General features: G+C 42.9%; 1 protein-coding gene across 22 annotated transcripts in view; it reads left to right on the forward strand.

Moving 5' to 3' along the window:
• Positions 1 to 11692, forward strand: part of LOC310875778 (receptor-type tyrosine-protein phosphatase delta) — a 337144-nt gene that overhangs the window by 267263 nt on the left and 58189 nt on the right. For 12 of the 22 annotated variants that reach the window (XM_083789123.1, XM_083789126.1, XM_083789140.1 and 9 more), the window contains 8 exons: positions 585 to 890; positions 1812 to 2005; positions 2949 to 2975; positions 3757 to 3874; positions 5758 to 6345; positions 6812 to 6912; positions 7144 to 7400; positions 9518 to 9608. In XM_083789123.1, coding sequence (XP_083645249.1) covers positions 585 to 890; positions 1812 to 2005; positions 2949 to 2975; positions 3757 to 3874; positions 5758 to 6345; positions 6812 to 6912; positions 7144 to 7400; positions 9518 to 9608 — 1682 coding nt within the window. The remainder of the gene's footprint in view (positions 1 to 584; positions 891 to 1811; positions 2006 to 2948; positions 2976 to 3756; positions 3875 to 5757; positions 6346 to 6811; positions 6913 to 7143; positions 7401 to 9517; positions 9609 to 11692) is intronic. The other 10 variants (XM_083789141.1, XM_083789128.1, XM_083789143.1 and 7 more) reach the window with 2 other exon arrangements.

The following is an 11692-nucleotide window of genomic DNA, read 5'->3' on the forward strand; positions in this document are numbered from 1 at the left end:
AATCAGGCTTTTACCACAAACCAACAGGCTTCGGAAAGGTTGGTGACCAATACAACATTTTCTTCTTTGAACTAGTTGATACATCAACCTTTATGTTTTTGGATTGATGGTAACTGCTTGCCAAATTCATCATAATTCTTATTACCCAATCTAATGTTGAACAGTACTGGTTTATTGTAGTCCAAGTCCAATAATGTGTTAGGGGATGTTTTTTGTTTTGTTTTTTCAAAGGTAGGTTACATAATGTCAAGCTGTCCATGCTCATGCCACCCCTCATTCATCCATTCATACATCAACAGTGTTCTTAATTTGGTGTGGTTTCCTCTTTATTTGTGATTATTTCATTGACTTTAAATACCATTTTTGTCCACATAAGTCCCCGTTCTTTGTCCTTATTTTGTGTTATTTTTATTTCCCTTTTCCCCCCTTCCTTTGTTTGGTCGTGTCTACCACCCATCATCCCAATCACAACCAACACTGTGAAACTCCCCTAAAACACAATCCCGCTCCACGAATGACCCGATCGAACAAACAAACCAAACAATCCTTGCTGCCCCACCCCAAAACACTGAACGGCCAAACAGAGCCCTCAGGCCCACCTCAGGACGTCAGGTGCCATAGCCCCAGCTCCACCACTATTCTGGTAAGTTGGCGGCCCCCCACTACGGAGTTACAAAACGGAATCATAACCAAATACACGGTGCAGTACGCCATCACCGAAGGGGAGGACACGTCCACTCAGCAAATCTTCGACATCCCTCCGGAAAGCTCCCAGTACCTTTTGGAAAACTTGGAAAAATGGACGGAATACCGCGTGACTGTCACTGCTCACACGGACGTTGGGGAAGGACCAGAGAGCTTGGCACAGCTCGTCCGCACAGAGGAGGATGGTATGTGTTCGACAAAGCACTGCCCCCCAGCTGCAACCCTTCTAAAGCTGCAACCCTTCTAAAACTACCCCCTTCTAACACTAACCTCCCCCTCTTCTGCCACTCACAATCTACAATCTTCTTCTTTTTCTTTTATAACCCCTCTGCCTCTACCTGCTTCTAATAGGACTGGCCATGTTTTTTAGCCCAGTTTTACTAACCTGGACTATGCTTTATTTTTTTATATATTCTTTAATATAGAAACTATGACTTTTTAAAGCATATTTTTCTTGGCTTTTTTCCCCTTTTTTTAATACTCACATTGGCATTTTGACCTGCACTGAAGCACAACAGGCCTCTGACTTCCAGTCCCAACTGTCATTTTTCTATCAAATTCTGTCTGCAAACGTTTTTGAAAGATATTTTCTTCAACACTTTTCCCTGTTTTTTCTTTTTTACAATGAGCAACACTCTGGACAGTGGGAATGACATAACATGGAAGGAATTTTTTGAAGGCCATTTTTTTATATTTTTTCTCTGCTTTATGATAGAAGAATACAATCATTTTTATCCATTTTTCCCCGCCCCATAGCCAAAACTCTTGCTGTGCTTCAAAACATTTGAAGCGCCAATTTTTGGCTTCCCTTTTCTATTTTGATGAAATGCATTTTTATGTTTTTTTTTCTTTTTTTAATCCACTCTACCCATGTCAGTGGTCAGACCTGTTTTTTTGGCGTTGTTTTTCTTCTTCCTTGCCATTGTTGAAATATTGGTGTTATACGGTGCACATTGCAGTCTGCCAGCACTTTTGTAGATTTTTCTTCTTTTTTTTAACCCCCCTACATCAGCGTTTTGCTCTGGATTTGGCCAGGCATTTAAGGAGAGGGGGTTCACTATAATTTTGACCTTTTTTTCCTCTTATTCCATGATGTCCCCATCCAGTTCCCAGCGGGCCACCTCGTAAAGTTGAGGTGGAGGCTGTCAACTCCTCGTCAATTAAAGTCATCTGGCGCTCGCCGGTGCCCACCAAGCAGCACGGTCAGATACGAGGGTACCAGGTGCACTATGTCAGGATGGTTAATGGGGAGCCCATGGGACAGCCAGTCATCAAGGACACCTTGATCGATGAAGCTCAGGTAAAGCACCCACCCCAGCCAGCCACCTCTCTCCCTCTCCCTCCCTCTCTCTCTCTCTCTCTCTCTATCTCTCACATACACAGCCACTCTGTCTTATCTCGCTTTCGTCTCTCACTCTCTGGGTCTATAACCTTCACAAGTTCTCTGATACAGACAATACAGCTGAAAAGGGAAGAGGCTAAAAGCCCAGGTAGTAGCTAGCTACACAGTCCGGCTGTGTGAGCCGTGAACATTTTAGATTGTCGTCGTCATGCCATAATTGAGTTTTTCAATTATGGCAAAGTGCCTTTTTGTTCTAAGGGTGGCACTCAAGGAAAGGCCAGGGGAGTCACCAAAATCAATAGAGGTTAATCCTTCAGGGATCATGAACTGTACAGTATGTGCTCAGCACGTTTCATGGAAATTCGCCCATTTAAGTGTTGAGATATTTTTTGTACAATTGGAAAATGCCAGATCAGCTGGATTCATCTTCTGGGGAGCATGAATCTAGCTATTTTGCTACTTTTGTATAGAGCATTAATTCACAAAAAACACAGAGATACAAGGTTTCTGCCTGACAGTGATGATATCTTACGTATTTTGGATCAAATGGCGGACCAGTCGCCATTGTGTCTTCTTTAGCCCCACTTAGCAGGGCTAAACATATGCCACACAGTATAGGCATTAATGCTTTATACATTTATTAACTGTTACTATGGTGTATTTTGTCAGCTGTAATAATGTGACTGGTTACACATTCATGCATGCCACATTATCACCGTGGTAACAACAATTAGGCTTTGATTACCTGTATGATTTTTGATGTTCAGCACATTTATTGAACGGGGGGATATTCCCCAAAACACACCCCTTATTCTTACTCACCAGTGACTGGTACAGTATGTACAGTACTTGGCCTTATGTTTGTGTCTCTCTTCTCTCCATATTGTTACATGTTAATCAGTGGGAATATGATGAGTCAGCTGAACATGTAAGTAGATAAGAGATACCTCCTCCCCAACGTCCAACTAGGGCTGGGTGATATTATGGACACGATCTAATATAACAATATTTTTGACCAAATGCCTCAGTTATCGATAGTGTGACGATAGTATCTTAACGTGATTACAATATAAAATGTAGCCGATGTACAATGAGCTCATAATGGGGTCGCAATGTGAGCTTGTAGATTGGCTATTTTTTTGCTTTTGACCATTCCCGAAAGTATAAAATGAGGCATTAAAGTCATTAAAACCAGCAAAGGTCAACACTTTCAGCCTGCCAACAATATCCCAAATCCCAGATGATAAATCAGGGATTTGGGATATTGTGATATGGCGGGTTGAGAGTGTTGACCTTTGCTGGTACTATATCAATATATTGCCCAGCCCTAATTCCAACCCCTGCATGAACTTGCATGTCTGTCTTCAGCGTCCTCTGCTCATGACCATTATTTGCAATGGCTCCTTCTAACAGCAGTGTTTATCGCAAATGGCATAGAAGGAATGGCATAATTGTTCTATTCTATTAACTGAGCTTGTTCAAAGAATACAATGAAATCCAACATTAAACGGTTGTGTTCGGCTGCAGTTGTCGATAGACAAAACTGCATTTGCCGCTTATTTATTCATCACAATTGCATTACTGCTCACAGTGTATTTTTCGGTTGCTCTTGGCATCCTATTCCTAACCCCGCCCCCTGCTTGATTGAGTAACCGCGAAACAACTATAACTAGTGTCTGTGCTGACTAAAATGTGTGTTCTTCCCACAGGAAATGGTCATCGCTGAGTTACAGGCAGAAACTACATATTCTGTTGCCGTAGCAGCCTACACGACAAAAGGCGATGGGGCTCGTAGCAAGCCCAAGCTGATCACAACCACTGGCGCAGGTAAAGCAACTGTCACCGTTGACAAATCTCCTATAGCTCCTCTGCTAATGTACTTTGTGATCTCCCCCCTCCCCCCCAAAAAATGCATTTGTCGTCTGAAGCTGTGAAATTGCACCCGGCGGAGAGAGAGAAAGAAATTGCTAGACGAACCTTTCCCCTTGATGGCTATTAAAGTGTGAATGCGGCTAATTGCGGGTCTCATTTATGACAACTATTGTAATCCCTCTCAGCTACTGCTCTGATACTGGAATGCTCACATGGGTTAAGGGAAAGAAAGTTCCTGTGCAAGCTGTTCCAAGTCTCACTGGCCTCCTTTGTGAGAAAATCCTGTTGGCAAGTCAGGAATACCTGCTGGGGTTATGTTCATGATGCAAAAAAATTGTGATTTATCTTTATTGTCACAAAATGCTTTGATGCTGCATCTGCCTGAAGGTGTACAGACACTAATAGTGAGGTTTGAGGTGGACATGAGAGAGATTATCATCATAGCTATTATGATAGTTTCTTTCAATATGTATAAACACACAGCATGACGTCTGTTTCTTTCTGCTGGGTGCAACAATGGTGGCATCACCATTGTTGATGATCATTGTGTTCCTTAACTTATTTGACCAATGAAAAGGCCTTTGTTTCCATAGACTGTAAAAAATATGGACAAAGCGTTCACCGGGTCTAACATGGACATAAAATGAAGCCTGTTATTCCTGCACTGTAAGTCGCCATCTTTCTAGATCCGTTTTGGCCCAGCTGGCCATTGGCTGGCTCCGTTTTGGCCCAGCTGGCCATTGGCTGGCCCAGACAACGAGGCGGGACTTCCCCCCTTCTTCTCCGTTGGTTTTTATTTTGACTCGAGTGGGAGGGGAATCCCGATCATAGACTGTAACGGTAGCCACGCCCCTCAGAACATACGCGACTTTATGGTAATTTTCTTAATTAATGGGACCATAATTTTCCAAAAAGAATATTATGACATTAGAAATGAGACTTTAAACTAGTGACTGGAAGCAGAAAGTATTCATGACCATGTTTATTAAGGTAATACAGTCTAGGTGAAGTTGGGACCAAATACATGGACTTCTATGGGGCTATGGGTTTTTCTGGGTCCAATGACAGCGCCACAACAGGCCATTATATGAACTATGATTTCCTTAGTGGCTTCACAAAATATCTGTCTGACTGCCCCCCTGTTTGTTTCCCACAAACCTATCTTAGTTATAATTATTAGTTGTTGACAGTTGGCTCATAATTTGCCCAGATCACTCTGATGTGGATTTCATATATGCACTGGTTCTCAACTTGGGGTCCAGGGGGTCCCCAGCTATAACTCAGAGAGATAAGGATAGGCACTAATAAGCTATAAGCTTCCGCCTATGCCTTTTCGATCACCTTAAAATAACTGCTTTATGTGTTAAATCTGAAAGATCGAAATAAACTAATCATTCATAATTCATTCATTCATTCATTCATTCATTCATTCATTCATTCATTCATTCAGTGTACGAATTTGAGGATCCTCTGGATTTGAGGATTATTATAAAAGATGCAGATGCAAAAAAGGAAAACCACAACCTTTCATCAATTAAAAACAATTTTTCAAAATATTTAATAAAAAAACAACAAAAAATCTGTGTTGTAACCTTGTTGTACTGTTTTTTACTAGTTTGGGTCCCAGGCAAACGTCTAATTTCTCTTTTGGGTCTTGAGCTAAAAAACTGGCCTAACATGGGGTTACAAACTGGGGTTAGATGAAATGAAGAGCGTTGAGAAACACTGCACTAATGGACGGAACACGTATCCACCAAGTTGCCTCTCAGATGTCATTATTATTATGTCCTCCATAGCTGTAACAATGCCTTTCTCTCTCCATTGACGTTGCCATATAGTTCCCGATAAGCCTCGTCTCATGGTCAGCACCACCAACATGGGCACAGCCCTCCTCCAATGGCACCCCCCCGCATTGAGCCACGGACCCCTGCAAGGCTACCGCCTCCGCTTCGGCCGCAAAGACGTGGACCCGCTGACCGTCATCGAGTTCCCCGAGCGCGAGAACCACTACACTACCAAAGAGATCCACAAGGGGGCCTCATACACCTTCCGCCTGTCGGCGCGGAATAAAGTGGGCTTCGGTGAAGAGACCGTGAAGGAGGTCAGCACCAACGAGGACGTGCCAAGCGGCTACCCTCAGAGCATCATGGCCGAGGGCGCCACCACGACCACCATCCAGGTTAGCTGGAGACCCCTTTTGTTGCCGGAGCGCAACGGCGTCATTGTGAAATATGCACTGCAATACAAGGATATCAACAGTCCTCGCAGTCCATCGGAACTCTTCATCACCGCCCCAGAGTCCACCGTCATCCTGGACAGCCTTAAGGCCGACACCACTTACGATATCAAAATGTGCGCCTTCACCAGCAAGGGCTCCGGCCCCTATAGCCCAAGTGTCCAATTCAGGACACAGCCTTTGGATCAAGGTAGGACCATTCCTCAAACCCCTTTTAGCCCCTCCACCTTACTCAGAATTCTTCTACCACTGCCAGATTCTTTCGAAACAACAGCAACGTCCCCTGCGAGCGTCCTCAAATGGCAGAAGGTGAAAGGGGAAATCGGATCCGCTAAAGGACTCGGTACAAACCACCAGGACTATTTGTCCTTCCCATAGTCTCCTCACCTTAAGAATCATTTAAAAAAAAGAAAGATAAATAATATGGTGTAAGTATCTGTGTCCTTTGTTTTGTCAGCTGAGAAAAGGTCAGTCAATAAAAGTAAGACATGCTGTTGGTCAGAAGGTAAGAATGGAGTATTTTAATGGAGTATCTGCTTTAGTACTAATTTCAGGCTGGTTATGAAGGGAAGCATTCGCAGGTAAGCACTGTGTGTGGAGTCTCTGTTGGTCGGTTGATCTTTGTGGCTAAATCACCCGCTCCCCCTTTCTTTTAGCAGTGTTTGCAAAAAACTTTCATGTGAAAGCTGCCACGAAGACCTCAGTGCTCCTAACATGGGAGATCCCAGACAGCTACAATCCAGCTCAACCCTTTACCGTGAGTGCTTCTCTGTCTCTCTAGATACTTTAGGTTTAGCTCTACACGATTATTACTTCTTAATTTCGCCCGTAGGTCGCAGTTTACTTTTTTTTATATCCTTATCAAACCCTATACACTCAAGGCATGCTCCATTATATGGATCGTTTCTCGTACAGTTAAATGTGATAGATGCCCAATGTTAATTGTGTTGAATGTTAATGCTGATCTATATATATGCCCATTATTCAGATTCTTTACGACAACGGCCAAAGTGTGGAGGTGGACGGGAAGCTCACACTGAAGCTGATCACTGGCCTTCAGCCGGAGACGCAGTACTCCTTCCTCCTGACCAACCGAGGGAACAGCGCCGGAGGTCTCCAGCACCGTGTGTCCACCATGACGGCCCCGGACATCCTACCGACCAAACCGTTCGTCATCAACAAGACCAACACCAACGGCATGGTGACCGTGGAGATGCCGTCAGTGCTGACCACTGAGAAAGTCCGGTGAGTAGCAAAGACGCAACGCAACTCAACTCAACGCAACGCAACTCAACTCAACGCAATTTTTTCAAAAAAATCCAATGGCAGTCAAATTTAGTCACATTTGTATAATTTAACTCAGGGTGGTTCAGCCAGTTCAGAGTGGGTGAAATAATGTTATGTGTAAGGTCAATTACACAATTAGGAAGTGTTAGAATAGGGAAAGAGATCAACGAGAAGAAAGCAACACAGAACAAACAGGATAGCAGTTAGACTAGTACTAGTTCACTGACCATAATGCTGGGATTGGACTCCAACTGGTTACTGTGTCATGTCTCTGCCCTAGGTGTTTCAGTTTCAGTTTATTTTGATTTATAGTGCAAATCACCCCAAGGCGTCTCTGTGCACTTCACAGCAAAAATACAACAAAGACGCGCATCAAAATCACAAAATCATAGCGGCAAGAAAACACAGTAAAACATAAACACGTAAAATACGTAGCTATAAATCATCAAGAAAAGAAAGAGAATAAAGAACACAGTTCTCAGCACAGTATTTTAAAATCACAGGCAAGACGAGGTGAACATAACACTGGTTTCAATGAAACTAGGGGAGAACCGTACTGCAGGGACAAAAGATCATGGGTTTTTACTTTTTAGCCTAGATTTAAACATTGGCATTGCTAACAGCTTGAGGGAGATGTCTTTCTCTCATCACTCTCCTATCTGAATAATAAAGCATAAAATGGCGAAAGACATAATGTAATACTTAAATAATCAAACACTACAATGATAGCATAACAGAGCGTTTTCACATTTAGAACACAGTGTAACACAGAGCCTTGTCTGCTGGAGAATTGTACTGATTGAGATGAGATTATGAAGGTAATGCTTTAATGGGATTGAGGAGCTTGTATCACTGAGCTGCTATTCAGACTAATCGGGTTGGACATTATTTTATGTCGCTTCCTTGCATGGCTTGAGCTTTCCTACAGGGCTGCATTAATTTATTGAACTAATAGATTATTAAAAAAAATTGATATCTTTTTATAAAATCATCGATTTTCCAAAATATAACAATTTTGCCTTGATGCCGTCATTACGACGGCATCAAGGCCCGCCAAAATACATTTTAGTCGACAACATCAACTGTAGATTTAGTCGACTAAAATCATATTACATTTAGTCGACTAAAACTAGACTAACATTAAAACATTCCAGGTGACTAAAATGTGACAAAAACTAAACTAAACTAAAACTAAAATTTGCTGCCAAAAAACAACACTGTTGTCATTACACCTCATTATAACGCCTCAGTCGCACCACGCAGGTTGAGACAATCCTGTCAAACTAAGCCCACTAGTCTGTGCTAAGCCTTACAAAGTCTCTCCTACTGGTTGAGCAAAGCTTGGTGTTGTCATACAGCCAACCACCAACATCTGTCAGTGGACTGGTGTTACGAAACCCGTCGTGGGTTTGTGTGATCTCGCTAGATGCACTTGGCTCTCTCTCTTGCATGACAAAACTTAAGCTAATTAGTTTCCCATTAGCCTGCCACGTACGCTGCCTCCCTGGCTAACGCTAGCTTGGGCTCAGCTTGTCCGGGAAGCCCCAGAAAAAGTTCTGGCAGAAGCCATTATCTCTGTAACCACCCCGACGGAGGGTTGAAAATCATTCTAATTCCATCTCTTTTCTGTGCACACAGAGGACTGCTAATTAGCTCATGGGGGGGCCACTCGGCGAGGTGCAACAGTGGTGCTTGAAGTTCTCTGTACAGGTCTCACTTAGTTGGAAAACATGAGGAAAATGGCCCTAATTGAGTGAAAAGGAGCATAGATGGCTAATTGCATGACGATGTGTCCTGTTTTAATGCATTCCACCCATATATTAGTCCAGTAGGTAGCATGGTGCACATACATAGGCCTACTGTTTGTACCCCTAATAATAAACTAGTGCCCACTCTGAAATTCAGACTACTTTGACGTGGGTTTCGTTTGTTTTAGGGTCAGGACAGCAGCCGCTTATACTTTTCAAAAAGGAAATGGAGAACTTTGATGTAGTGTGCACCGTGCAGTAAAAACCGACTGACCTTTGACCTTGGCTATAGTTTATAATTTGTGTGTGTTTCTTCTTCATATCCAGGGGTTACTATGTTGTGGTGGTGCCACTGAAGAAGCAGCGAGGCAAGTTCTTCAAACCTTGGGACAACCCTGATGAGATGAACTTGGAAGAGGTGGGTTCAAGAGAACAGGCAACATTGTTTTAACCACATGGGTGGTCAATGTTCAAAATGAACATGATGATTTTATATATATTATTTAGTTTTTAACCCATTTAGACCATCTAAAAAAAGTCTTCTAAATCCTCACAGTTTTCAGAAAATCCCATGTTCGTATGTCAGTCGTTCTCCACATTTTCATGTCAAGGACCCCCAAAAATATGTAATTGGCCACCGACCCCCATCTGAAAATATGTTGTTCCAGGGACCCCCCCAGAAGCTTTAAAAAGTTAAAAACGTTCGCTCTGAAAGAATATACAGTATATTCAAAGATTTGCGCCACATTTGATCGATTTTAGCTAAAGTATAACATAATGCTTAAAACACCAATACGGGTTCCCGCCCTGAATGGGTAAATAACAAAAATAGACGTTGAATTAAATGCGTTTAATGTTTTTTATAACAAAAATAGACATTGAGCATTGTGCTTGCAACAAAGTTACAGACAATACAAGGTGTGCTTTACACCAAAAAGGATGACAAAAACTGCCAAGTAGAATGTTCAGTTTATTGTTATTAGCTATTTTTATTTTTTTATCCTATACAGTACCTGTTCCTGTTCTCCTATGATACCTGAATTTCGATCGATCAATCGATCAATCAATCGATGAATCAATCAATCAATCTTAAACCCAATCCAATAAGTGGCATGCATAAATAAATACGGTACATCAGACCTATCTTCTAGCGTTGACATGGAAGAAGTTGGACAGATGGCAATCTGCTGTACGTCTAGCCCCAGGTTGGATGGGGGCGTTGTTGGGAACAGGGAGTACGTGATGCTCACATGCTGATTGACGCAAATGGCTGCAGAGAGCATTGTTCTCATGGAAATGAGGACGCTGTGGAGTAGCCAATAAGTGTACTGCAACTCAACCCCCGCTCCCTCATCCCCTCATCCTCTCTCTCTCTCTCTCTCTCTCTCTCTCTCTCTCTCTCTCTCTCTCTCTCTCCCCGGCTGTCTGGTAATTACCTGGAGAGCTGCATCAGAGCTCCGTGTCTCTCCCCATTTCAGGGGAAAAGCTACACAGCAAAAATCCGGAGTGTTAATTTATCTCTGGAAAAGTGTCCACTTTCACTTGCACTTTCAGAGTTTTTGGCCGGTACTTGGGTACAAAGAACTTGACAACTTTTTAATTCACCCGACTAATCCCATGCGTCATGACTCGTGCAGCCTAAAATGTGGTAGCAGGGGAGGCATTTATTTGCTGTCCGGCACTGGCAACCATGTACTGTACTGTACTGTACATAGATACTAGTTTGTGAGGTGAAATGTGGCACAACTTTCGGATGAACAAATGGGAACTTCTCCCTTCAGACACCTGATGAGTGGCAGTTCAATTCGGTGTAGTCTATAGCCTATGGATTTGGCCGTCTAAAAGTAGTCTCTGAGGCCTTGTGTGAGACTCTTTATTTATTTTTTTAAAGCCGACCATAGCTCTACCTACTGGTAGAGAGGCCGCCTGGGAATCAGAACATCGCTGGTTCAACCCCCAGCTCGTCCAGGCTACATCTACAGTTTTTAAGTGTCCCTGAGGGTCCTTGACATGAAAAAGGTTGAGCATCACTGATATAGAAACATCGGTTTATCATGATTTTTGTATTTGTCGAATCAGTTCTCAGATCTAAATGGGTTAATGATTCATGTTACTGTAACCCATTGCAATTTCAAGACATTGAAGGGAACACTTGAGATATTGAGATATTCTTGTCTTACACTTAAGCTTGCCATGAATGTAATAAATCAAGTCCCCAGTAGTACGTAAAAGGCCAAAGAAGAACGCCTCCAGGCCCTCTTGTCTGTAGCCTTGACCGATCGCCCAAAAGTTCACCCTCGGTTAGAATTTATTTATTTGTCATATATTGGCACTCACCTTTTCCCAACTTTTCCCAAGGGCAGCTAGAGTTAGCTGTGTTGACAGGAGAGATGATGGAAGACATTATCGGGGCACCGACAGCCCCGCAGCCAAAACAGAGCACACACGCACGCACGCACGCATACGCACGCACACAGCGCACACACGCATACACACACACAC

This window comes from Protomyctophum parallelum, assembly GCF_964188405.1.
Source record: "Protomyctophum parallelum genome assembly, chromosome: 18".
Classification (NCBI taxonomy): Eukaryota; Metazoa; Chordata; class Actinopteri; order Myctophiformes; family Myctophidae; genus Protomyctophum; species Protomyctophum parallelum.